We start from the raw sequence: 22,853 nt of genomic DNA on the forward strand, positions 1-22,853 counted from the left end.
CTCTGAATGATCACAGTGTTTCTTCGTCGGAGGGAAATATAGAAATCTCCTTGTTCGCTGAGGCTTTACTTTTCAGATTACATAATATACATTTCTGTTGATCTTCAAGCTTCCATTCTCTTTCCTTTCTTGTCTTCATCTCCTTCCAATTATCTGCCATACAGTGAAAATCATTATGTTTTATCCCAAATGATTTCCTCCTGCTCTGTTCCAATTTTCTCCCTTTTCCCAACCTACAGCTCTCCTCACCCCTGATGTTTTTTGTATTTCCCTATATTTTGCATTTCCTTTGTACCGTGTCTCTATTTAACTATGTTTTGTATAACTATATGTTCATTTGCAACTTTTTTGTTAATCTTTTTGGTCTTTTGGTGACAAATTAAAAAAAAACACTTTTTGTTACATAAATGAGCTTTTTGCTTTTATTTATTTATTTATTTACTTATTTTATTTATTTTTTGAGCTTTTCACTTTTCAAGAGATTGTTCGAATCTGAAGATGAGTCACAAAGAAGTAGTGTCTGGAGATTTGAAATCCATATTTATTTATTTTTATTGACAAGGGGTAATAGGAATTGGTAATGAAGCAGAGAGTGTTTAATATGTATATTCCAATGATTTTAGAGGCAAAGAACTTTCCTTTTGATGCTTTTCCTAATTTCATTTCAATTTAGGCTTAAGGGGTTCTTGATAATCTGAGTAGATAAGTGGTGTTGGAATTGGTATAAGAATCCACCATGCTCTACAGCATACCCATCTTCTTTTGCAGGCACCAATCTGATCCTCTGTCATTTTGCAGATGTCTCTTCTGCAAACGCCAGACAGATTTAAACAATGGTTTTCACCAGAAGCCAAACCACTTCTTACTGCAGAAGAAGAGAGGCAGTGAAAGAATTAGTTTATGAGAGAGTGTAGGACCCTAAACACTGTTAAGTGTGAAACCCGGAGTTCTCTATGAGGATTTCCATGTGAAGAAGAGAAGCCAGACAAAGGATCTATTCAATTGTTCCATCACCTTCACTGCCTTTTTTACCCAACAGCCCAACCGTTAACAAACTCTTCCCTCCTTTTCTTATAAGTTCCTGGCATTGCTAATTTATGCTTCAAAAAGAACTTTGGTAAATGTCAAAATGGAACAACAATGGGATGGACAAAATACATGTCAACATAAAATTGTGAAAAGGCCATCATAATGCAAGAGTGTTTGTGTGGGATCAAAGAATTGCAATTTGGGGTACAGAGATTTGGGTAGCAATGCAGATAGCATCCTATTAGGGAGCAAAAACCAGAGGTTTTTGAAGCATAAAGGGAATGCGCTGTAACATTTTTCACGAAGAATTTTTGATTGATGTTGGTGGCAGAAAGCTAATTTTGACTGAATCTGATTGGTTGCTAAGGATCTCACTAAGCAATATCTCTTATTGTTGCAGGTGTTCAGACTGAGTCCTTGGAATATTTGCAATTTGGCCCAGTTCAAAAGTTCATGGTTCCATAGGTGAGGACGTGCATAAGGCCCATGTCCTAAATCACCTCCCGGCTCCATTTTAAAACCCCTTGACATAAATGACCCCATTTCATTTTCCTTTCACATTTATGTTCTAAGGACACCGAATTCTTCATTGTTTTACTCCTTTATATGGATCTTCAACACATATTTGCTGAGCACCTTCTATTCAGCAGACATTTTTCTTTACACTAACAATAGAACAGTGAAAATGGAAGAAATGTTTTTTATTCTCACAGGATTTATCTTCAGGGAATACAATCTGAACCATACAAAAATAAGTGGCTAACTTCAGAAAGTGGTTTTCAGAACAATAATAATACAATAATTGACCAGATATAGTCTGGAAGATGCAGTTAATAGAAAGGACGGAGAGAGGCCTCCTAAGGATAAAGCAACTTCTAAGGATGAACTGAGGTCTGAATGACGGTCATGGAAAAGATAAGCAAATATTCACATGAAGGTATTAGAGGCATAGAAAACAGCAAGAGCAAGGTCTCTTGCTTAGTGTATTGGAATAACAGAAAGACCTGTTTAGGCTGAGAATTATGGAAAACAGTAAGTTTGGTAAGAAATGAGATGAGGTAAGATGGAGTGAAGATCATGTGTCGCTCACAGACCATAGTGGGCTTGCAGTTTCCTCTACCTAAAGCTGCAGTCATCTTACTTCAGCTCCCTTAAGACTCTATATGCTCATTATTCTTTTACAATGTTGTTTTTTACCTTTCTCACCCCCTTCTTTCTTCCTGTCTGTTTAGGATGAAATCTCAGGAAAATAGATCATGTGGATACTAGCTGTGGGACTAGTCTATTCTATAGACACATAAATCCATTTCTTTATGTTTCAATCAGCTCAGAATAAGAAAAAGTTATTCTTTTTCTCTCTGAATCTAGTTATGATCAACCTAACTCAATGTACCTTAGTCACTGAGTGTATCAGAAGAAAAAATAAATTTGTGGACATTCTAAACAATCCTTTTAGTTGTATCTAGAAAGCTGAAAATTTTAAAAATAAAAATAAAAAATAAAAAATAAAAAGCTGAAAATTTCTCATCATATACAGACCATTATTTTCTCCAGATGACTTACATTACGGCCAAGTTAATTTAATAGGAAAGTCTCTAATGGCAGAACTAATGACCTGGCATTACAATCCTCAAAATAAAATGACTGCCCAGTAGAAAAAAACAACTAAGAAAGAGTAAGGAGGAGGAGAGTTAATAGTTTCAATTGGTCTCACCTCTGTATTGAGAGATGGGATTGAGAGGTGTCAAAGGATTTCTCACCTATGAGGTAACTGAAGGTCCACTCAATAATGGACAGATCCTATCAACCGAGAATTGTTTAGTCATCACATTACTTTTATTTATATTTGCTTATAAGGCCATTCCTAGCTAAGAATGGTAAGACAATATTTTTAGATTAAAATTTGGTGATAATGTTCCTCTTGGCTGTAGCAGAATGACATATGCAATGTATTCAGTTGATCAAGTAATTTAAATATGTATTCATAAGGAGATAACTGAAAAGAAAATCAACATTGATTTCTGATAAATGTTATTTTAAAAATAGGAAGAGAAGAATATTACCTTAAACAAACTAAAACGCATCTGAACACAAAATGCATTTCATAGTGAAACACTAGCTTTAATCCTATTAAAATGAGAAAGGAGGGACACCTGGGTGGCTCGGCAGTTGAGTGTCTGCCTTTGGCTCAGGGCATGATCCTGGATTCCCAGGATCGAGTCCCACGTTGGGCTCCTTGCATGGAGCCTGCTTCTCCTCCCTCTGCCTGTGTCTCTGCCTCTCTTTCTGTGTCTCTCATGAATAAATAAAATCTTTAAAAATAAATAAATAAATAAAATGAGAAAGGAAAGAAGAATGTCCACTGTTGATACTTTATTAATATAGTTCTGAAAATTTTGGACAATGCCGTGAATGATTCATGGCATTGTGAGAATGGGGAAAATTAACAAGGCAGGAAGCCACAAATGTTGGAGAGGATGTGGAGAAAGGGGAACCCTCCTGCACTGTTGGTGGGAATGTGAACTGGTGCAGCCACTCTGGAAAACTGTGTGGAGGTTCCTCAAAGAGTTATAAATAGACCTGCCCTACGACCCAGCAATTGCACTGCTGGGGATTTACCCCAAAGATACAGATGCAATGAAACACCGGGACACCTGCACCCCGATGTTTCTAGCAGCAATGACCACAATAGCCACACTGTGGAAGGAGCCTCAGTGTCCATCGAAAGATGAATGGATAGGGATCCCTGGGTGGCGCAGCAGTTTAGCGCCTGCCTTTGGCTCAGGGCACGATCCTGGAACATGGAGCCTGCTTCTCCCTCTCCCTGTGTCTCTGCCTCTCTCTCTCAATCTGTGACTATCATAAATAAATAAAATTTTTTTTAAAAAAAGAAAGATGAATGGATAAAGAAGATGTGGTCTATGTATACAATGGAATATTCCTCAGCCATTAGAAACGACAAATACCCACCATTTGCTTCAACATGGATGGAACTGGAGGGTATTATGCTGAGTGAAGTAAGTCAATCGGAGAAGGACAGTGTATGTTCTCATTCATTTGGGGAATATAAATAATAGTGAAAGGGAATATAAGGGAAGGGTGAAGAAATGTGTGGGAAATATCAGAAAGGGAGACAGAACATAAAGACTCCTGACTCTGGGAAGTGAACTAGGGGTGGTGGAAGGGGAGGAGGGTGGGGGGTGGGGGTGAGTGGGTGATGGGCACTGAGGGGGACACTTGACAGAATGAGCACTGGGTATTATTCTGTATGTTGGTAAATTGAACACCAATACAAAATTAATTTATTAAAAAAAATAAAAAATAAAAATAAATAAAATAAAATCCCAACAGTTTATGAAAAACAAAACAAAACAAAACAAAACAAAAAAACAAATTACGTAGGTAAAAAAAAAAAATTATGTAGGTAGCATTGTCAAAGAATCTGTCGGAGTGCCCAAAACCATAGGGTACCATCAGTACATTAGAAACAGAAATTCCCATAAGATACAAAACAAATATGATGAGATTGGAAGGATGATTTAGGCTTTTGGCCACAAATGCAAGTTTGGTACTCTCAAGTGACTGCCACTTGAGAACAAATGGATCATAGAGAACAGCTATGAAACATTGCTATTCTTGAAAGTGGGAGGGCAGTTTTCTAAAATACTCACTCCTTCAAGGACAGGTCTGTGAACTGAAGCTTGGGCAGGGGGCCTTCTGCATTGGGCGGCCGGCTGGGTAGGGGACTGAAGTAAACATGGCGGAGAGTTCACAGTGGTAGCTTTGGATGGTAACAGAGACGTATTCTCAATTTAGACCCATAAGATACAGGTTGACTAAGGATAAGCCATAGCATCACTGTGACAAATGATCAGAACGATAAGGTACCATGAGCAAAAGTTAATGAAATAACATATCTGGACCCTCAAAGACTAAAGATATTGGCATTGCCAATGTGACAAATAGTTAAACATATATGTATCAAATTATTCAAGGAAATAAAACCTATTATCATAAAGTTGTACAAGCAACAATAAAACAATATAGATAATAGAATAAGTGGGCAGGTTTGAAAAATAGAAACTTCTAAACATGACAAAAAGTTCTTGAAAAAAGGGAAGGTATTAATGATCAATTATTAGACAAGAGAATTAGTTAATGAGGAGATATATCTAAGTTATTTACTCAGAAAAAAAAAAGTTATTTACTCAGAACTTAGCACTGAGACGCAGCATCTCACATTTCTTTAATTCAAATCCCTGGACAGGAAAGGAAAGAGAGGAGGTAGTGCTTAAAGAGATTCTCCAGAAACGATAGAAAAGTACACATGCACAGATTGAAGATAAAAGATGATAGTAAAGAAATTCACATTAAGTTATAAAACAAAACAAAGGCTAGATCACAAAAACACTGGAAAAAAGATAAAAAACTTAAAACGAAATACTAATTAAAAAGTAGTAATAACAAATTTAGAAATAAAAATTTAAAAAAGAAATAATTATAAATAGCAGCAACATGAAAGTCAGAAAAGAATGGCCTGTGAGAGAAAATTATCGCTGATGTAGAATTGTGTACTTAGTAACACTTTCTTTCCAGAATAAGGATAACATTTACAAATTGACAGATAAAGACTGACATGATTTATCACCAAGATATCTAAAGCAAGGGAAATTCTAAAAAACATGCACCATGAAGGAAGAATTTAACACAGAAAGAAGGTGGCCTCAGAGTGAGAGTGGAATTCTAATAAATCCCACGGAACGGATGATAGTGATAGTAATACTCTCCAACAGATGAGGTTTGAGAAAGAACAGAAGTGAACTTCTACTTCTATTTAGGATGTAAAATTACAAAAGAAATTGCTCTTTTTCTGATGAAGAGATCAAGCTGGATTGTTCACTTAGAAGCCCAGCACAGAGCTGAGCTCCCAGAGAAAACCTAATTAACTAAAATCCAAAGTGACAGGGCCCTACGGAAAGGGAGAGGGAGTGACATCACCATGGTGGTGATGTGGGAGGCCCCAGCTTCTGCGCACCCTCCCCCCACCACCTCATGAAGATCGACAGTAAGACAGCTCTCCAGGAGCAAAAGCCATCCTGGAAGAGCTCCGCTGTCCACGTAAGAAGCATCAGTGCAACACGATGCAACAAAAAGCCTGAAATAATTGCACAGGAAGGGATAGAAGAGCTTCAGTGTGCCTGTGCCACCCCATCCTCCAGGCCAGCACTGCTCCAGGCCCACAGGGAGGTTCCCATCTAGGAAGAGCCCCCCAGTAAGGGAAGGGGGAGAGGGTTAGCCAGCAGCCTCCCCGGCCTTCGGGGCATCACCTGAAGGACCTGTTTTGGTTTCATCCCTCCCAGACTGGCAAAGCAGTGATGCGGGGAGGTGACTAGGGACAGAGGAGAAAAGCAGAGGTTACTGCAACAGCCACACGCAGCTGGCAACTGCCCTCCCCAGTGACCTGCTCTGCCACGACCCCAGCAATTTTTGCTGTAGAAAAATACCAGCGGCCAGTGCAGCGGCCACAGACCCCTGCAGATGTCTCCTTCCTGATGCCAGCTACCTGAGTCCCTTCCTACTCCTTCCCTACCCTGCCCCCTGCCAGAGCTGGGGACCTAGACGGCATCCAGCCCAGGCTTCTGCAGCTTCTCTGGTTCAAGAAATCCGTGGAGACCCCCCACAACTGACCCCCCATGCCATGCCTGCACACTGGGGCTATGCACTTGCACACCTCTGATCTGATGCCTGTTTTGGCCTCCATCGCTGTGCCTGCTGCTGGAAGCGCACACCAACACCCACAGCTGCTCATGGAGCTGGACGTGCATAAATGAAGAGGAGGGAACACTCCCAAACTATTTGACAAGGCCAGCATTGCCCTGATAACAAAGATAAGGACACTACAAGAAGCTGAAACTATAGGCCGATACTCTGGATGCAGATACAAAAATTCTTAACCGAATACTTGCAAACTGAGTTTAACAGTATGTTAATAGGATCATATGCCATGATGAAGAATGACTTTCCCTGGGATGCAAGGATGGTTCAGCATACGCAAATCAATAAATGTGATATACAGCATGAAAGATAAAAATCATCTGATTGTCTCAATAAATCAAGAAAAAGCATTTGATAAAATTCAATGTCGTTTCCTGTAAGACACTCAATAATCTGGGTACAGAAGGAACGTACCTGAACGTAATAAAGGCCAAATATGACAAACCCATGGCCAACAACATATTCAGTGGCAGAATTTAAAATCTTTCCCTGGGGATCCCTGGGTGGCTCAGTGGTTTAGCGTCTGCCTTTGGCCCAGGGCATGATCCTGGAGTCCCCGGATCGAGTTCCGTGTTGGGCTCCCGGCGTAGAGCCTGCTTCTCCCTCCTCCTGTGTCTCTGCCTCTCTCTCTCTTTCTCAGTCTCTATCATAAATAAATAAATAAATCTTTTTTAAAAAAATAAATAAATAAAGTCTTTCCCTCTAGATCAGAAAAAAAGCAAGCATTTCCATTGTCACTACTTTTATTCATCACAGTATGGAATCCCAGCTAGAGCAACCAGGCAAAAAAAAAAAAAATCAAAGGTGTCCAAACTGAAAATGAAGACGTAAAATTGTCTCTATTTGCAGATGACATTATATATATATACATATGTGATATGTAATTAACTCAAAATAGATTAAAGACTTCAGTGTAAGACCCAAAGCTGTAAAATTCCTAGAAGAAAACAGGAAAAACTTGCCTTGACATACGGTTTTCCCCTTTCACAATAAGCCACGGCTGGAGCTCTATGGAGCCTCTCTGGGTTCTTCTGACCTTAGGAGAGGGGTCTCCCGGGGGCTCCAGTCCACGTCCAGCCTCAGCTGGCGGCTGCTCCACACTCACTGAAAGCCACAGTGTCTACAGAGTGTCCCTCGGCTCCCCGACCCTTTTGTGCATCAGATTCCATTAGTGGCCTCTCTACTTATGCACCCATGACTGGAGGAAGAGTGGACTTTCTCAGCTTCTTCCCACCCTCTGCTGCTTTATGACTGAGTATATGGCGATTTTTAGAAATGCTTTGGCTGTGCTTAAAATTTTGTATTCTGTAGTTGGATGCAGTGCATTAAGATTCTTTGTGAGAGACCTGAGACAAGATCAGTTCCACCTCTTTGGTTTGCAGATGGCCATCTCCTTATTGTGTCTTCACACTGTGTTCCCTCCTATGTGTCTGTGTCCAAATTTCCTCCTCTTATAAGGACACCAGCCATATTGAGTTAGGTCCCACCCTAATTACTTCATTTAACTTAATCACCACTGTGAAACCCCAGTCTCCAAATATGGTCACATTCTGAGGTCCGAGGCTTGGGATTGTAGGGACACTGGTTAGTCTACAACACCCTCCTTTTCCTTCTAACCTTTCTGAATGGTTTCATTTTGTGTGGGTTGGTTGTTTTTTGGTCTTGGTTTTGGTTTTGATTTTTGTGGGTTTCTTGGTACCATATAGTTGAGTTTAGTTGTCTGAGTTTTAAAATAAGTGCTGACCATCTTTGACTTGAAGTAGAAAATTAATCTATTTGCATGTTAATGTCTTCACTAATGTATTTGAGTTTAATTTTACCATCGTACTTTGTTTTCTGTTTGCCTAGTCACTATTCCTTTTCTCTCTCTCAATTCCTCTTTTCTATTGGATTATTTTAATCATTTCATTTTTTTCGATTAGTTAGGAAATTAAACCTTTGTTCCCATTCTTGTCGTAGTTCTCATAGAATTAAAACATATGTTCTTAATATAGCAAACCTAAAATTAATCAAAATATTTACTCTTATATAATATAATGACTTTACATTTTTTCATCATCATTTCACTCCTCCCAATTATTTACTTTTATTGTTAAGTATTTTAATTCTACATCTATTTTTAATCCATACCACTTTCTTTTTTTTTCTACCTGGGTTTATTAATCAAATACACTCATGCTATATTTATATTACAATATTTATCAACAAAAGAAATAAGATGGTGGTTAGCTGCTTAATGTCTAGTCCAATTATTTTTTTAACTTTAAGTTCAATTCACCAACATATAGTACATTATTAGTTTCAGATGTAGTGTTCAATCACTTATCAGTTGTGTATAATACCCTGTGTTAATCACATCACATGCCCTCCTTAATGCCCATCACCCATTTACCTTATTCCCCCACCTAACTCTCTTCCAGCAACTCTCAGTTCCCCAGAGTTAAGAGTCTCTTATGGTTTGTCTCCCTCTCTCATTTCTACCACTTTCAAATACTTGATGGGTTTCTAAATTGGTTCATCCAAATATGAGAAGATTGTATTTTCACCTAGTAAAGCTGAAGATTCATATTGTAAGACTCCATTCTATCCCTAAGTTGGAAACCAAGACATACATGAGAGGAGTTTTATAGTAAGATTTTTTATAATAGCCAGTAACCAGAAAAACATGATATTTCCATTATCATTATGATAGTTAAGTGTGTCATTATTGTTGTATCAACTGCAAAGAAGAATAGCCAAATGCTTTTCATTTCCAGTTACTCTACCTCATACATTTTCTTGTCTTATTGATTTGTCATTCTACTTTATTTATTCAGAACATCTTAATATATAGACAAGCCATGACTTATTTAAATGTGCTTTGATTGATGGAAATCAGTTAGGTAATCTCCAATCTTTTGTTTTTACAGATAAAGCTATGATGATTCAACATACACGTGCTACTTGGCATATACATAAAGTATATCTATAGGATATAGTCCCATTGGAATGGATTGCTGGGTCTAGGAATTTAAAATTTTTGTTGCCTGTTCATCTTTCATGATCTAAAAAACATTTGTTTGGATTCCAGTACCGTTAACTTTTCATTACTCCTGCTTTTGAATGAGATGAGTTTTTCTTGGACTAAAAACTTTGTGTAGGGTATGTGCCAGGATTTGTCTTTAATAACCACTATCTTGTATTAATTATGTTAACTCTTACTTTTATTCAAACCATGGAGTTAAGTAGATATATGGCTATTCACAATATAATGTCTCTTTTCCCCTTCAGATTCACCTATAGATTATGTGTTGCATATGTAAGTTGTTTTACACCACTCTTGGTTAAGTTTGAATTATCTGTTTGTAAGTCCACTACTGACCCCTGGGATCCTCCCACTAATCACCCATGAATTCTGTTCTTGTTTTGCAAAGGAATATTTTCAAGTTTGTTCTTAGGGTGTGCCCCTTACCTTCTAGAAGTGTTCTTTGCTGGAACCTCCTGACATGTGGTGTCATGCGCCTCTTTTTTTCACATGCCATCTATATCCTAGTTTACTTGACGATGCTAATTTCAATTCATTTTCTCACTCATGTTGCTTTGGATGATTTCTAAGCAAAAATGGTGGAAATGCTGAAAGTTCTCTCACAGGCTCCTTTCATTAGAATGTATGTCTTATAGTCTCTCAGGCACCACCAAAAGGTCATATATTTATTCTTAGAAGAACGTGCTATCCTCAGTTTCCAGGCTATCTTCAATTTCTTCTTTAGTTTTATAGATACTCTCTCTAAAGGACTGGAGAATCACAAGATGGGTCACAACTCTTGTTAGCTTCATGTGCAATAATATAAATACATAGAAAAACTATCCACACTCTCTTTCTGCTATGAATTATTTTTTGGGCTTGTATGTTTGACCAGACACTACATAGTTCATTACTGATTGAGCTAGTGTGAACATTTTCTCCTAAATAAGAGTTTATTTTCTTACTGAAAAACTAAGCACTCAAAATAATGGTCTTTGGGTTGCCACAAGGACTCCAGAACTGGCACACTGTCACAGGTAGGGGACTAATGGCTGTGGGCAGTAAAAATGGTAGAAGCAGTCCAGATTCCACATAAGTCTATTTCCATGAAAACTTATGACCTCCCCATTTCCTTCATCCCCCAGCTCTTGGTGACCACCATTCTACTCAATGCTCCTATAAGTTTAACTATTTAGATTATAAACAGTTATACTCATATAGATTATATGAGCTCATATAAATGAGCTCATGCAGCATTCCTCTGTGACATATCATTTGGCATCATGTCCTCAGGTTCCTCCATGTTATTGCAAATTTATACATAAATCAAATCTTCATGTTGTACACCTTAAATATACAAAACTTTGATTTGTATACCTCAATAAAGCTGGGAGACAACTTGTAAAATAACCCTATGACCTTATTTTAGTTCCAACTTTACCAGATCTTTGTGTAACATGTGATTTCTTGAATCTTGCTACTGTTAGTTAATTTGGTTTGATGCTCATCAGCTCAATGTTTTTCTTAATTCACTGACAGACTCCTAGCAACTTTTCTGCATTTGCTCAGTATGTGTGGCGTTTTTCCTGATTCTGTCAATGGTATTCTCTTCCTTTTTCTTCTCCAATTCCCTCTTATCCTTTCACCTCCTTACTTTCATTTTCTCATCTTCTCTATTCTGTCTTCTCTTTTCATACTACTGGCTTCCCCTAAGTTTTTCCAGGTACTCTTTAAAATTTAGACACTTATTACTGAGCAATGATATGACTCCTGCAGCCAGTTTTCATCTGAATACCAGGTCCATATTTTCAAAGTTACACATTTCCACCTGAAAGATGCATAGGTTCCTAAAACTCAAGATGTTGAAATTGGCCCTAATTTTGTCTTTGTCTGAAATCTCAAAAATGAAGAAACATAAAAAAACAAACATTCTCCTTAGTGTATTTTCTTTCTGGGTTAATGTCCTTTGACTTTATTCAGGAACCCAAGAATTATCATTCCAGTGCATTCATTTATTCATTAACTATAATCAGTTATAGCTCTTACATGTTCCCTTCATGCGGCCCTCTCTTCACTCAAAGTAATTGCTTAGTTGTACTCTCTTGCAGGTAAAGTCCCATGATCATTCCCTTCAGGCCATCCCTTCCTGTCCATCTTCATTACTTAAAGAGGTGTTTCTAAAGCAAATGAGTCTGTTCATTCAATTTTCAGAGCCAACCAGTACATGACAAGCTCCTCCTCCCACAGCATGTGCCCTTAGGACCCTCTGTGGGCTGCCTCTGATTCTCTCTGCCAGCCCTCAGGCACAATCACCTCACCTCAACATCTCTGCATGCTGGACCTGTAATACACCATGCCTGTCACAACTTGGTGGCTTTATTCATGTCCATTTATGTGTCTGAAGCCCCCTCCAGTCCTCTGATTCACCTAGCAAATCAACTTTCATTTATAAGCAGATACAATCATGACATCTTTTATAAATCAGTGTTATATGGGCTTTTTTGTACTTTGACTAATCTCGTAGAAAGTATTTGCTCTCTTCCTCTGTAACACCATGTTCCCAAACATCCATACTTTAACTTTTCACTTATTTTGATATAATCGTTCAGTTCTATATTTGTTGCCTCCCATAAAAGTTTCAGATCCTTTTGCGTAGTAATATGGCTTACTTGCTTTTTAGGCCTAAAGTTCAGAAAAGTGCCTGGAAGATGGTATATGTTGGAAATAAGATGACAGACTACTAACTTTATTGAAATGAATCAAGAGATATTTGGAGATTGAGAAGTTAGGGGCAAAACCACAAAATGACAGTCTTTCCCATAGAGGACTTAGAAGGAGAGATGAAAGTGAAAGAGGATATGGAAGCAAAGAAAAGGAATAGGTGGGAGAGCTGAGACCACTAGGGGAGGAAGAGCAAGAAGGAGTCTCAGAGCTCCTTCCTGGTTAGAGGCTTATAGGTTGAAGAACTCCAAGTAAGTCTGCCTGATGGGCTGCTTGCATCATGAGGAAACGAATACACTCTTCCTGATTCACCCTGTTTTTAAAGTTGTCAAAAAATTTAGCAGAAGATAAAAATAACAGCATGCAAACAACATGGAAGGTTAATATTGGAAGCTCCATTAAACCAGGAAATACTACTCTATTTTAGTCATAATGGATAGTCAGTCGGTGGATAACATAGTCGTAATTGATACCTTCCTACCCAATATGAAATTTAGAACAGTGTCTGGCAGTGAGAATGTTCTAAACAAATCCTCCTTTAATGCCAAAAGAAAATATCTCCAAGTGCAAACATAAAGATTATTTCATCTAGGGGATCCCTGGGTGGCTCAGCGGTTTGACGCCTGCCTCTGGCCCAGGGAGCGATCCTGGAGTCCTGGGATCAAGTCCTGCGTCGGGCTCCCGGCATGGGGCCTGCTTCTCTCTCTGCCTGTGTCTCTGCCTCTCTTTCTCTCTCTGTCTGTGTCTATCATGAACCAATAAATAAATAATCTTAAAAAATTAAAAAAAGATTATTTCATCTAATATGTGTTTTCACGACATGCTTGGTCCAAATGATGCTAGCTCCTCCTGTGTTACCTACGAACCATTTCAACTCTTTCTGCATAGCTGATTATCAAACTCTGCAACCCTGACATATTATTTTCAGATGCATGTATGAATCCTTAAATTGAAGAATTGTGAAGTACTTCTACAGACCTCAGTCATCTCATATGAAAATAATGAATTTGAACCTGATATTTATTTATTATTTATTTATCTATCTATTTATTTATTTATTTTAGCTAGTTAGTTAGCTAGTTAGTTAGTTAGTTAGTTAGTTAGTTAGTTAGTAGGCTGCATGCTCAGAGTACAGCCCAACTTGGGGCTTAACCTCATGACTCTCAGATCAAGACCTGAGCTGAGATCAAGAGTCAGATACTTAACCAACTGAGCCACTCAGGTGCCTCTGAACCTGATAACTTTTTTTTTAAGAGAGAGACAGTGAGGGAGGGAGAGAAAAATCTCAAGCAGGCTCTGTGCCCAGTGCAAAGCCCAACTTGAGGCTTGATCTCATAATCCTGAGATCATGGCCTGAGACCAAATCAAGAGTCAGATGCTAACTGACAGAGCCATTCTGGGACCCCAAATCTGATAACTTTTAATGACCATCTTAGCACTAAGGGTTTATGATCACAGAGCATCACCTTTTATGTTATTGTCTCCATTTCCTGGCTCAACCATTTTCTTCCTACATAGCTCTTGAATATTCCAAAGCATTTGTTCCTCCTACTTGCTTCATTATTTGAGGCTATATTTATGCTTTGATACCTATTCAGTGTGATTGTTATTTGTCATAAGAATCACTTCCTAGAATATGGAGCAGCACTTGGTCTTCTCAATAACCCTTTCCTGGGGACTGTAACCCTCCTTCTGAAACCTTATTCCATGTTTATGCCATTTGTGCAGAGTGATTCTATGGCCAGTTTGGCTGAGACAATTCTAACTTATGCCTGCTGTTGGGATACAGTTATAACAGTGTTCCATTTTCTTACTTTCCCACAGTGTCTATTTTGGGTGAAAAAAAGGCATATGATAACCTACTTATACAACTATTGACATAACCTCTCCCATAATGAGAGCTGTGTATTATTATTCAATACTGGCTTCTAAATTCCTTTGGGAGCCAAATATTTATATGACAGATTCCCCAAGATGTGCCCTTAGCATAGTTCCTGTCAGTGGGACTCCACCCATCTCTTCCTCTGACCTGGTGAGTAGATACAGCGGTAGATGCCCTTGCAATCCAACCCCTTCAGATTTTCCTATCTACAAGTCAATTGTCATGACTTACCAGGGCATCCCAAGGCACAAAGTAAGGATAAAGCAGAATGAGATTGCATCAGGCAGTGGGTATAATGGCAAAGGAATGTTCTCTTTCCTATTTTACCCTGTTATAATCCTAGTGTGGTTGTTGGTATCAGGCTTATGAATCCAGGGTCTTGTCTGACCTGCCAGAAAGACATCCAGATGGCAGACTCTGGCAATCAGCCACCACCTTACCTGGTGATAAGAGGGTCAGAAAGAGGAGCATGAAGAAAAGCACATGGAGCCTCATGGCTGAATGGTCAGTGAAGAAAAAAGGCATCGACATGCTTGGAGCCTGGGTTTCTAAGTATGGCAGGTCCATGGCTATTTATGATGCTCCTGGGCCTGTGGTTTGTTCTTGGTTAGTAGAGCTTAACGAAAAGGGAATAACTCAGTCTCCCACAGGAAATCTCCAGGGCCAAAGTACACAAAGGCCATGGTAACTCATGGATGACAAAGCAGAAGGTAATGCTGTCCATTTTCAAGACTCAGGACATCCTTACCGGGTTGTGTTCTCTACTATTCTCCATGTGCACACACATGTATAATCGTGTTCATACATTATGTATCTATTGTGCATCAGGCAGCAGAGTAAAAACCAGGGCTACACCAGATTGATCACAATCAGATCATAGGATATGGACAGCTAAGTGGGTGCAGGCAATAGGCTATGTAAAGGACACAACCCAGAAGAGATAGTGATTATTTTCCTGGTTATTTCTACCAAGGGAGCAGTAATGGGAAAGTCAGGAAGGGCTTCATAACAAGGATGATACAGAGCATGTTTCAAAAGTTTGGTATTTTATCTTTATAGTAACACTGTTTTGTTGAAAGCATATTTCAACCTTTTTAAAGATTTTTGCAGCCATTTTAATAGATTTTTATTATTTCTTTAAATGTTTATAATTAAAACCTAGCATTATAGAAAACCTAGAAAACACCAGAAAGTATGAAAAAATTAAATTGCTTGGAATCCCATTACTGAAATTCAACCATAGCTAAAGACTTCAGGAAACTTTCCCCAGGATAGATGTCCTTTGTCATCTTGGCAGAACAATCATTATGATGATTGCCCTTTCTTTTAACCTAAGTTGTGCTCTCTGGAAAAAAATCTACTCTGTTGGGTATTATGATTATCAGCTTCTGCGATGGTGCCCAGTGACCCCTGATTCCTTGTGTTCATGCTTTTGTGCAGCTCCTTTCCTTAGAGGAGACTGGATGTGTGAAGAGGAGACAGCAGATGGATGGGATGTCACTTTCTAGATTGGGTTACAGGAAGAGTCTTTTTTTTCCCATCTTGGGCACCCTCTCTAACCCTTTTGCTGGCTTATTCAGTTGCTCTGAGTAAAGTCTGCTCCCATGTTCTGAGCTACCCAATGGAAAGGAATTGATGATTAGCAATTCGCTAATGAAGACCTGAGGCCTGTCAGTGATGACATGATTGAGCTTGGATGCTGATTCCTCCCCTCTGCCCTAAGTCCAGCCTTCAAAAGAACCTCTAATCCAGGCCAAAAGCTGGACAGCAATCTCATCAAAGCCAGAGGTACTCACGTGAGTCTCACCACACAAATTATTTAGATAGTAAAAGCTTATCATTTTAGGTTGCTTAGTTTGGGGTAATGTGTATGCAACTGTAGACATCTAGTAATACAAGCACACAACTATCCTCTAGGAAAATTGTTCCCACAGGACATGAGTTCAGGCGTGAAGACTCCAAAGGTAACACAATCATGTTTCAAGTCTTTTCAAGTGTAAAGAGGTAGATGTAATAAAAATATGTAGAATCACGATACAAATGACCTTATCTCCCTTGCATACAATTATACATCTGGGATTGCACGCATGTGTGCAAGAGAGAGAGATTGGATGGGAGAGAGAGAAAGAATAAAAAAATTATGAAAAAATAATTGGTGGAAGAGTATTCCCTGTGATAAACACTTAATGTTTCTTTTTCAACTTTATGCTCATTGTTGAAAGAAGGAATAACAACAAATACTTCATGATAAAGCTGTGAGATATATTATAGACCCTACTGGAAAAAAATCATTGCTATTGGTAATAACCATAAGGAGGAAGTGAGCACAAGCAATTACGATGTTCAGTTACAAATTCCAGCTCATGCCATCAGGAGCTATATAATCACAGTGAAAGAAAGCAAACAAATATCCACCTAGAGCTTTTGCTTGTTTCCTCTCTTTGCTTCATCCAGAACTTCAGACAGATCATAGTTTATGGCCAACCAATTCTGAGTTGTGAGTGCCAGAAAGAAAAGGCTGTCTACCACATCTTTGGATTTGAGCCTAGGGGAATCTCACGCATTCTCTGATTCACTCCCAACATGGTCATTTCACTTTTACTCAACTCCCACTGCCCCAACCCAGTGATGATCACTGTCTTGTCCCCCTCCTCCCACCACCAAACCTTACTTAATCAACCCATAACATGGGCTATTTAAAAATACGGTATTATTTTTTTATTTTGCTAAATGTTATTTTCATTCATTCAGGAATGAACTGTACCATTTTATTCTGTATTTATACCGCAACAAATACTGATTGCAGTCTAGAGGGAAACATAATTCCTGTAAGATTTTGTTGCATACTATTATATGTATGGACCTACTAGTGTGTTATATGTTAAATAGTGAGGGAATTGGCATTTTATTTATTTATTTTTTATTTTTTTAAAGATTTTATTTATTTATTCATGATAGTCACAGAGAGAGAGAGAGAGAGAGAGAGAGAGAGAAAAAGGCAGAGACACAGGCAGAGGGAGAAGCAGGCTCCATGCACCAGGAGCCCGATGTGGGATTCGATCCCGGGTCTCCAGGATCGCGCCCTGGGCCAAAGGCAGGCACCAAACTGCTGCGCCATCTAGGGATCCCAGAATTGGCATTTTAAGTGCTTGATGCTATACTACAATCCTTGGTGGATATTTAACATATATCTAAGAGGATTTTAGTGATGATCTTTTAGTTGTGGAGGAGTGAATATTATGTTTCTGTGGATGCACCATAGACCATCACCATTGCCAGAATTATCTTTCCATTTAGTTGAATAAAATTTTACATTTTACATTATTTTCATGATAATCCTTTATACTATGTAGGAATGTTAGCTTACCTGCTCGGTAAACCAGTATAAGGAGGATCTTCATTATCATTTCCTTTCTGGTTATTGATTATTTTTTAATTACTTTATGCTTTCTTACCTTAGTTTCCATTTTGTTATTAAATCCCAGTTGCATTGCATGATCAGCAAATGTACTTGTCTCTGCCATTTCCATTTAGAGTGATGGAGGACCCTCGGTGAATTCTTCTTTATGTTCTGTAGACAAGGGAAATTGAATTATATCTCACATTTATAATGCTTAGAGTTGAATATACATCTTCTAGATTTTGCTTTACAAATTTCTTTAGAGCCTCTATAGACTTAGTGCATTTTTCATCTACTTGATCTGTCAGTTGTGAGTGATGAAGTATCGTCTTCATGATGCTTTGTTGCTTTATCCATTAGGTAACTAGACCTGCCTGTCTTCCAGATTTATAGGATGACAGAGTAGTAGCAGCAGCAACAAGAGGGGAGGCAGTAACCATGATAGTAGGAGCTATGTTAGCCAGGATTCAGTCAAGTAGAATATACTAGTATTTTGAATACATTTAAAACTGGATTTGTTGCACAGGTTATGAAGGGTTCGAGGGAGTGCTGAGGTTACCCAGAAGTAACTGCAGGCAGCAGGTGCCACCCCTCAGGGGGACATCAAAATGGAAGAGACCAGGAGCCTGCAGAGGGGTCCCCTGGTTCTCAGGCCTCTGAGGAGGGGCATGCTGTCCAACTGCTGGAGCTCTAAAGAGAGGTTTTATAGGCATTGGGCCTCAGCCCTATGAAAAAGGGACAGGAACTAGTTGCTGGTGTCTCTGTGAGAGAATGATGCGATTGGTTCTAGCGGTGCCCTAGGAAGGGGGATGCTGAGGCTGGCTGTTGCTGCTGTAGCAATGGTGACAGGAGCAAAAGGGAGTAAGGAAGCCCCTTCGCCCCTTCTCCAAAATCCAAATTCCCCTGTGGCACCTAATGTTTGTTGTGACCTAATTGGAAGCAGATAAGTGAAGGGGTCTGGGAGGTGGGGTTTGGAGAAAACCCCACTGAAAAAATGGACACAGGAACAAAGTAGCAACGGGAAATAGTGATGCCACTGTGGCAGCAATGTTCTTCATTTTGAAGTCATTTTTTTGACGTGCGGATGTTTTAAGTGATTGTTGTAAATCCATTTATAGCTTATTCGACAGATTTTAAGTTATCTAGGAAAACAAAGTGCCATGGCAATGTACAAAGACTATGTCTGGAACTGGGAATGAATTAATCGGATTCACCTGGATTATCAATCGACCAGGAATTTGTCAGGCATAGGAAAAGACGGAGAAGCAAAGACAAGAGAGCAACAGTATATAAGAATAAAAAATGTTCATAATTATGCTGGAGTGTCCAAAAATTACTTTCATGTGCTGCATGTCCATGAATTAAAGGCACAACATTCAGAAGAGTCAATGTGGGAGTGGCTGGGTGACTCATACCTATTTACAGGTGATCTGGGCTCTCCTAGGGAGGCTGCAACGTGCTCTTGAGGCAAGACATTTATCCACTTCTGGTTCTTCTTCTGCTTCTTAGCATTGTGTCAAAGCCTAGAGGGTTTTTTTCAACCACAGCCCTGTTGACATTTGGCGACAGATGATTCTGTGTCTTCAAGGTCATTCCTGTCCACTGTCAGGGGTTTAGCACCCTCCCTGGCCCCTAGCCATTAATGACACGAGTAGCACCTTTCTAGTAGTCAGAACTAAAGGGTCTCCAGACATTTCCAGGTAGGTGCCAGGGGCAGAACTTTCTCCCGTCAAGAACTCTGGTTTACGGGCATCTAAGTCCTCATGCCAGGTGTGTTTTTCTCTGGCTTTTTGGACCAATTCTCAGGACTTTGGTTTCACTCTGGGATCATCAGGTTGGAGCTGACCTTGGATGCACCTGGGAAGAAATGGAGGTTATGTGAGCTTCTGGAGTAGGGCCAGACAGGGCCAGACAGGGTTATGTCTCTGCTGCCCAAGATCAGCACACAGTGCTTTATAGTTTGGACTGTGAGAGAGAATGAGATGGGTTTTCTGCATGACTGGGCCTCCTCCAGGTGTTTGTCTGCCCCTGTGGTTCTTCCAGGCCTCAAGGTACAGGGAAGTTATGTGGGTGGAAGCTACGGTCACTCAGGAAGGCCACGTTCTGGTGGAGAAATACAGCAGATTCTTATAAATGAATTCCATCCTGTCACTCCTTAATGAAAAGAAGGCACAAGCTATTAGAAGTTAGGTAAAGGGGGTGGCAAAACCCTAAGACAGGAACAGGCAAGAATTATTGAGATATACACAGTAAAATTTTATTCATTAAAGTTTAGTGTACTTTTTCTTTCTTTCTTCTTTTCTCTTTCTTTCCTTCCTTCTTTCTTTTAGAGTTTACTTCTTTTAGGAATCTCCACACCCAACATGGGGCTTCAACTCATGACCCCGAGATCAAGAATTGCATGCTCTTACAACTGAGCCAGCCAGGCACCCCAAAATTTAGTGTACATTTCTATGAGTTTTTTTAAAAACCATGTATTTGTGTCACCAAGATCACAATCATACACAGAACAGCTCTCTTACTGCCAGAAGTTTCCTCACATCCTTGTGTAATGGTTCCAGCCCCCAGGTGCCGACAACCACTTATCTTCTGTCAAGGTAGTTTTTCCTTTTCTCATTTCTTAAGTAAGTTCTGGTAGTTTGTTTCTTTTAGGAAATTACCCTGTTCCACCAAAGTTGTTGAATTTGATGACCTAAAGCTATGTCTTATAAGACCTGCTTATTGATCTGAGATCTGTAATTTCTGGCTCCTTTCTTTAATTACTGATACTGGTTATTTGTATTCTGTTTCTCCCTTGACTCTCTCTCAAATCAACCTGTATGGGGTTTGTGCATTTTTTTCATCGTTCCACAGAACCAACTTTTGATTTCATCTTTCTTCCCTATTGATTTTCTGTTTAATTAATTTCTCTTACTATCTTTATTAACCTCCTGACTTTCTTTAGATTTAATTTGCTCTTCTTAGATAATATTAGCAAATAGGAACTATAAATCTATTTCCAAATGCTAATTTGGCTTTATCTCATACAGTCTGATATGATATGATTTCCTTTTTTTTTGATTCAAAATGCTTACTCATTTTTGTTCAGAGTGTGTTGTTTAATTTCCAAATAGATGAGAATTTTCCTGATACTGATTCTTATTTTACTTCTGTTAGGGTCACAGGATACACTTTGTATGATTTGTTTTTTTTTTTTTTAATTTTTTTTAATTTTTATTTATTTATGATAGTCACAGAGAGAGAGAGAGAGAGAGAGAGAGAGGCAGAGACACAGGCAGAGGGAGAAGCAGGCTCCATGCACCGGGAGCCTGACGTGGGATTCGATCCCGGGTCTCCAGGATCGTGCCCTGGGCCAAAGGCAGGCGCTAAACCACTGCACCACCCAGGGATCCCCACTTTGTATGATTTGGATAATTTTGTTTCCCATGCCAAAACAAAATTTTGTGGTTTATATTGGTAAGTGCACACTTAAAAAGAATGTTTTTTCTGCTGTGGTTGTGTGAAAATTTTAAAATTAGATTAATTAGATTAAATTCATTGTAGTATTATTTAGATCTTTTATATGCTTACTGAGCGGCCTCTTGTGTTACTGATAACTGAGAAAGAATGTTTTTATTGAGATATAATTACTAACATTATATTAGTTTCAGTTATACAAAGTAATGATTCAATATATGTATATATCGTGAAGTGATCACCACAGTAAATCTACTTAACATCCATCACCATACAGTTATAAATTTTGTTTCCTTGTGATGAGAACTTTTAAGATTTACTCTTTTAATAACTTCCACATATATAGTGTTATTGACTGTAGTAATGGTGCTGTACATTATATCCTGAGGGCTTATTTATTTTATAACTGGAAATTTGTACCTTTTGATTCCTTCACCCATTTCACCATGCATCCCCCACCCCTGCCTCTGGCAACTGCCAATCTTTATATCAATGAGGTGTTGTTGTTTTTTCTTTTTTTCTCATTTGGATTCCCCTTGAAATCAAACACTGTCTTGCTCTTTCTGACTTATTTCACTTGTGTAAGGCCATCAGAATCCATCCATATTGTAATAAATGGCATGATTCCCTTCCTTTTGTGACTTAATGATATTCCAGTGTGTGTGTGTGTGTGTGTGTGTGTGTGTATACACTTATATCACATTTTCTTCAGCCATCCGTCCCTGGAACCTGTGAATAATGTCACCTCCTATGGCAAAGTAGTTTGAGGTGGAAGGTGGAATTGAGGATGCTAATCAGCTGATCGTAAAATAGGGATAATATCTTGGATTACCCAGGTGGGCCCAATGTAATGACAAGGCTCCTAAAAAAATGGAAGAGAGAGGCAGAATGTAAGTTTTGAATGTGAGGATGTGAGAAGGATGCAAGCCTGTTAAATGGGTGAAGCATGATTGCCTGTGATAGTTCCCATTGCTGTCCCAACCATGGAGGAAGGGAACCATAGAGCTTCCAGAAAGGAATTAAGTCCTGCTGATATCTTGATCTTAACCCATTGAGATCCATGTCATTGGATCTTTGGTTAAATTCTAACCTACAGAACTATTCAAATAATGAACTGTCTTGCTTTAAGTCACAAAATCTGTGGTGATTTGTTACAGCAGGCATTGGAAGCCATGCAGTGCTTTACAGGATGTAAGGAAAAGCCAAAAGACCATGCCCAGTGAAAGGTGGTAACTTGAGAAATTCCATAGATCTCAGCCAGGAATACAAGGATGGGCCAGAGTGCTACCTTCAGAAAGGATGTAGAAGAGACTATTTGGTATCTGGGTGGGTGTTGCTCTGTCTACAAATTCAGATTTCTGGTAGAGTCTGACTGGTGTGGGGAAATCCAATTGTGTGAGTTCCTGGACATCGCCCCTTTGTCAGGGAGGGAGACCCCACAAGGCTGCAAGGAATGAGGTAGTGCATTTTCCCGTTGGAAGGCCATTAGTGTCCTCAGATGAAGTGGCTGGGGGAGCTTGTCCAGACCCAGTAGAAAGATGGGAACCAAACAGTAATGGAGTGAAAATGACTTTTTAAAATAGGTC

At 39.1% G+C, this 22,853-nt stretch overlaps 1 protein-coding gene across 6 annotated transcripts; it reads right to left on the reverse strand.

The window, feature by feature from the left end:
* Positions 1-523: 523 nt before the first annotated feature.
* DEFB109B (defensin beta 109B) lies at positions 524-18,512 on the reverse strand. Of its 6 annotated transcripts, XM_038560514.1 has the most exons (4): positions 18,371-18,512; positions 17,867-17,982; positions 10,256-10,578; positions 524-865 (listed from the first exon to the last, which is right to left on the reverse strand). In XM_038560514.1, the coding sequence occupies exons 3-4, from the start codon at positions 10,323-10,325 to the stop codon at positions 660-662; spliced, it is 276 nt and encodes a 91-aa protein (XP_038416442.1). In that variant the 5' UTR covers positions 10,326-10,578; positions 17,867-17,982; positions 18,371-18,512; the 3' UTR covers positions 524-659. The 6 variants fall into 6 exon arrangements, with proteins under 6 accessions (XP_038416442.1, XP_038416441.1, XP_038416445.1 ...); XM_038560513.1 differs by lacking the exons at positions 17,867-17,982; positions 18,371-18,512 and adding an exon at positions 14,852-14,992; XM_038560517.1 differs by lacking the exons at positions 17,867-17,982; positions 18,371-18,512 and adding an exon at positions 14,852-14,966 and having other exon boundaries at positions 10,256-10,394.
* Between the last annotated feature and the right edge of the window lie 4,341 nt (positions 18,513-22,853).

This window comes from Canis lupus, chromosome 16 (genome assembly GCF_011100685.1).
Source record: "Canis lupus familiaris isolate Mischka breed German Shepherd chromosome 16, alternate assembly UU_Cfam_GSD_1.0, whole genome shotgun sequence".
NCBI lineage: Eukaryota > Metazoa > Chordata > Mammalia > Carnivora > Canidae > Canis > Canis lupus.

Coding starts and splice junctions, on each gene's coding strand:
- DEFB109B (XM_038560512.1), bottom strand. CDS start 14,978: ATGGACCTGCCATACTTAGAAACCCAGGCTCCAAGCATGTCGATGCCT. Junction 866..14,851: donor TCTGACCCTCTTATCACCAG/GTAAGGTGGTGG, acceptor CTTCTTCTGCAG/TAAGAAGTGGTTTGGCTTCT.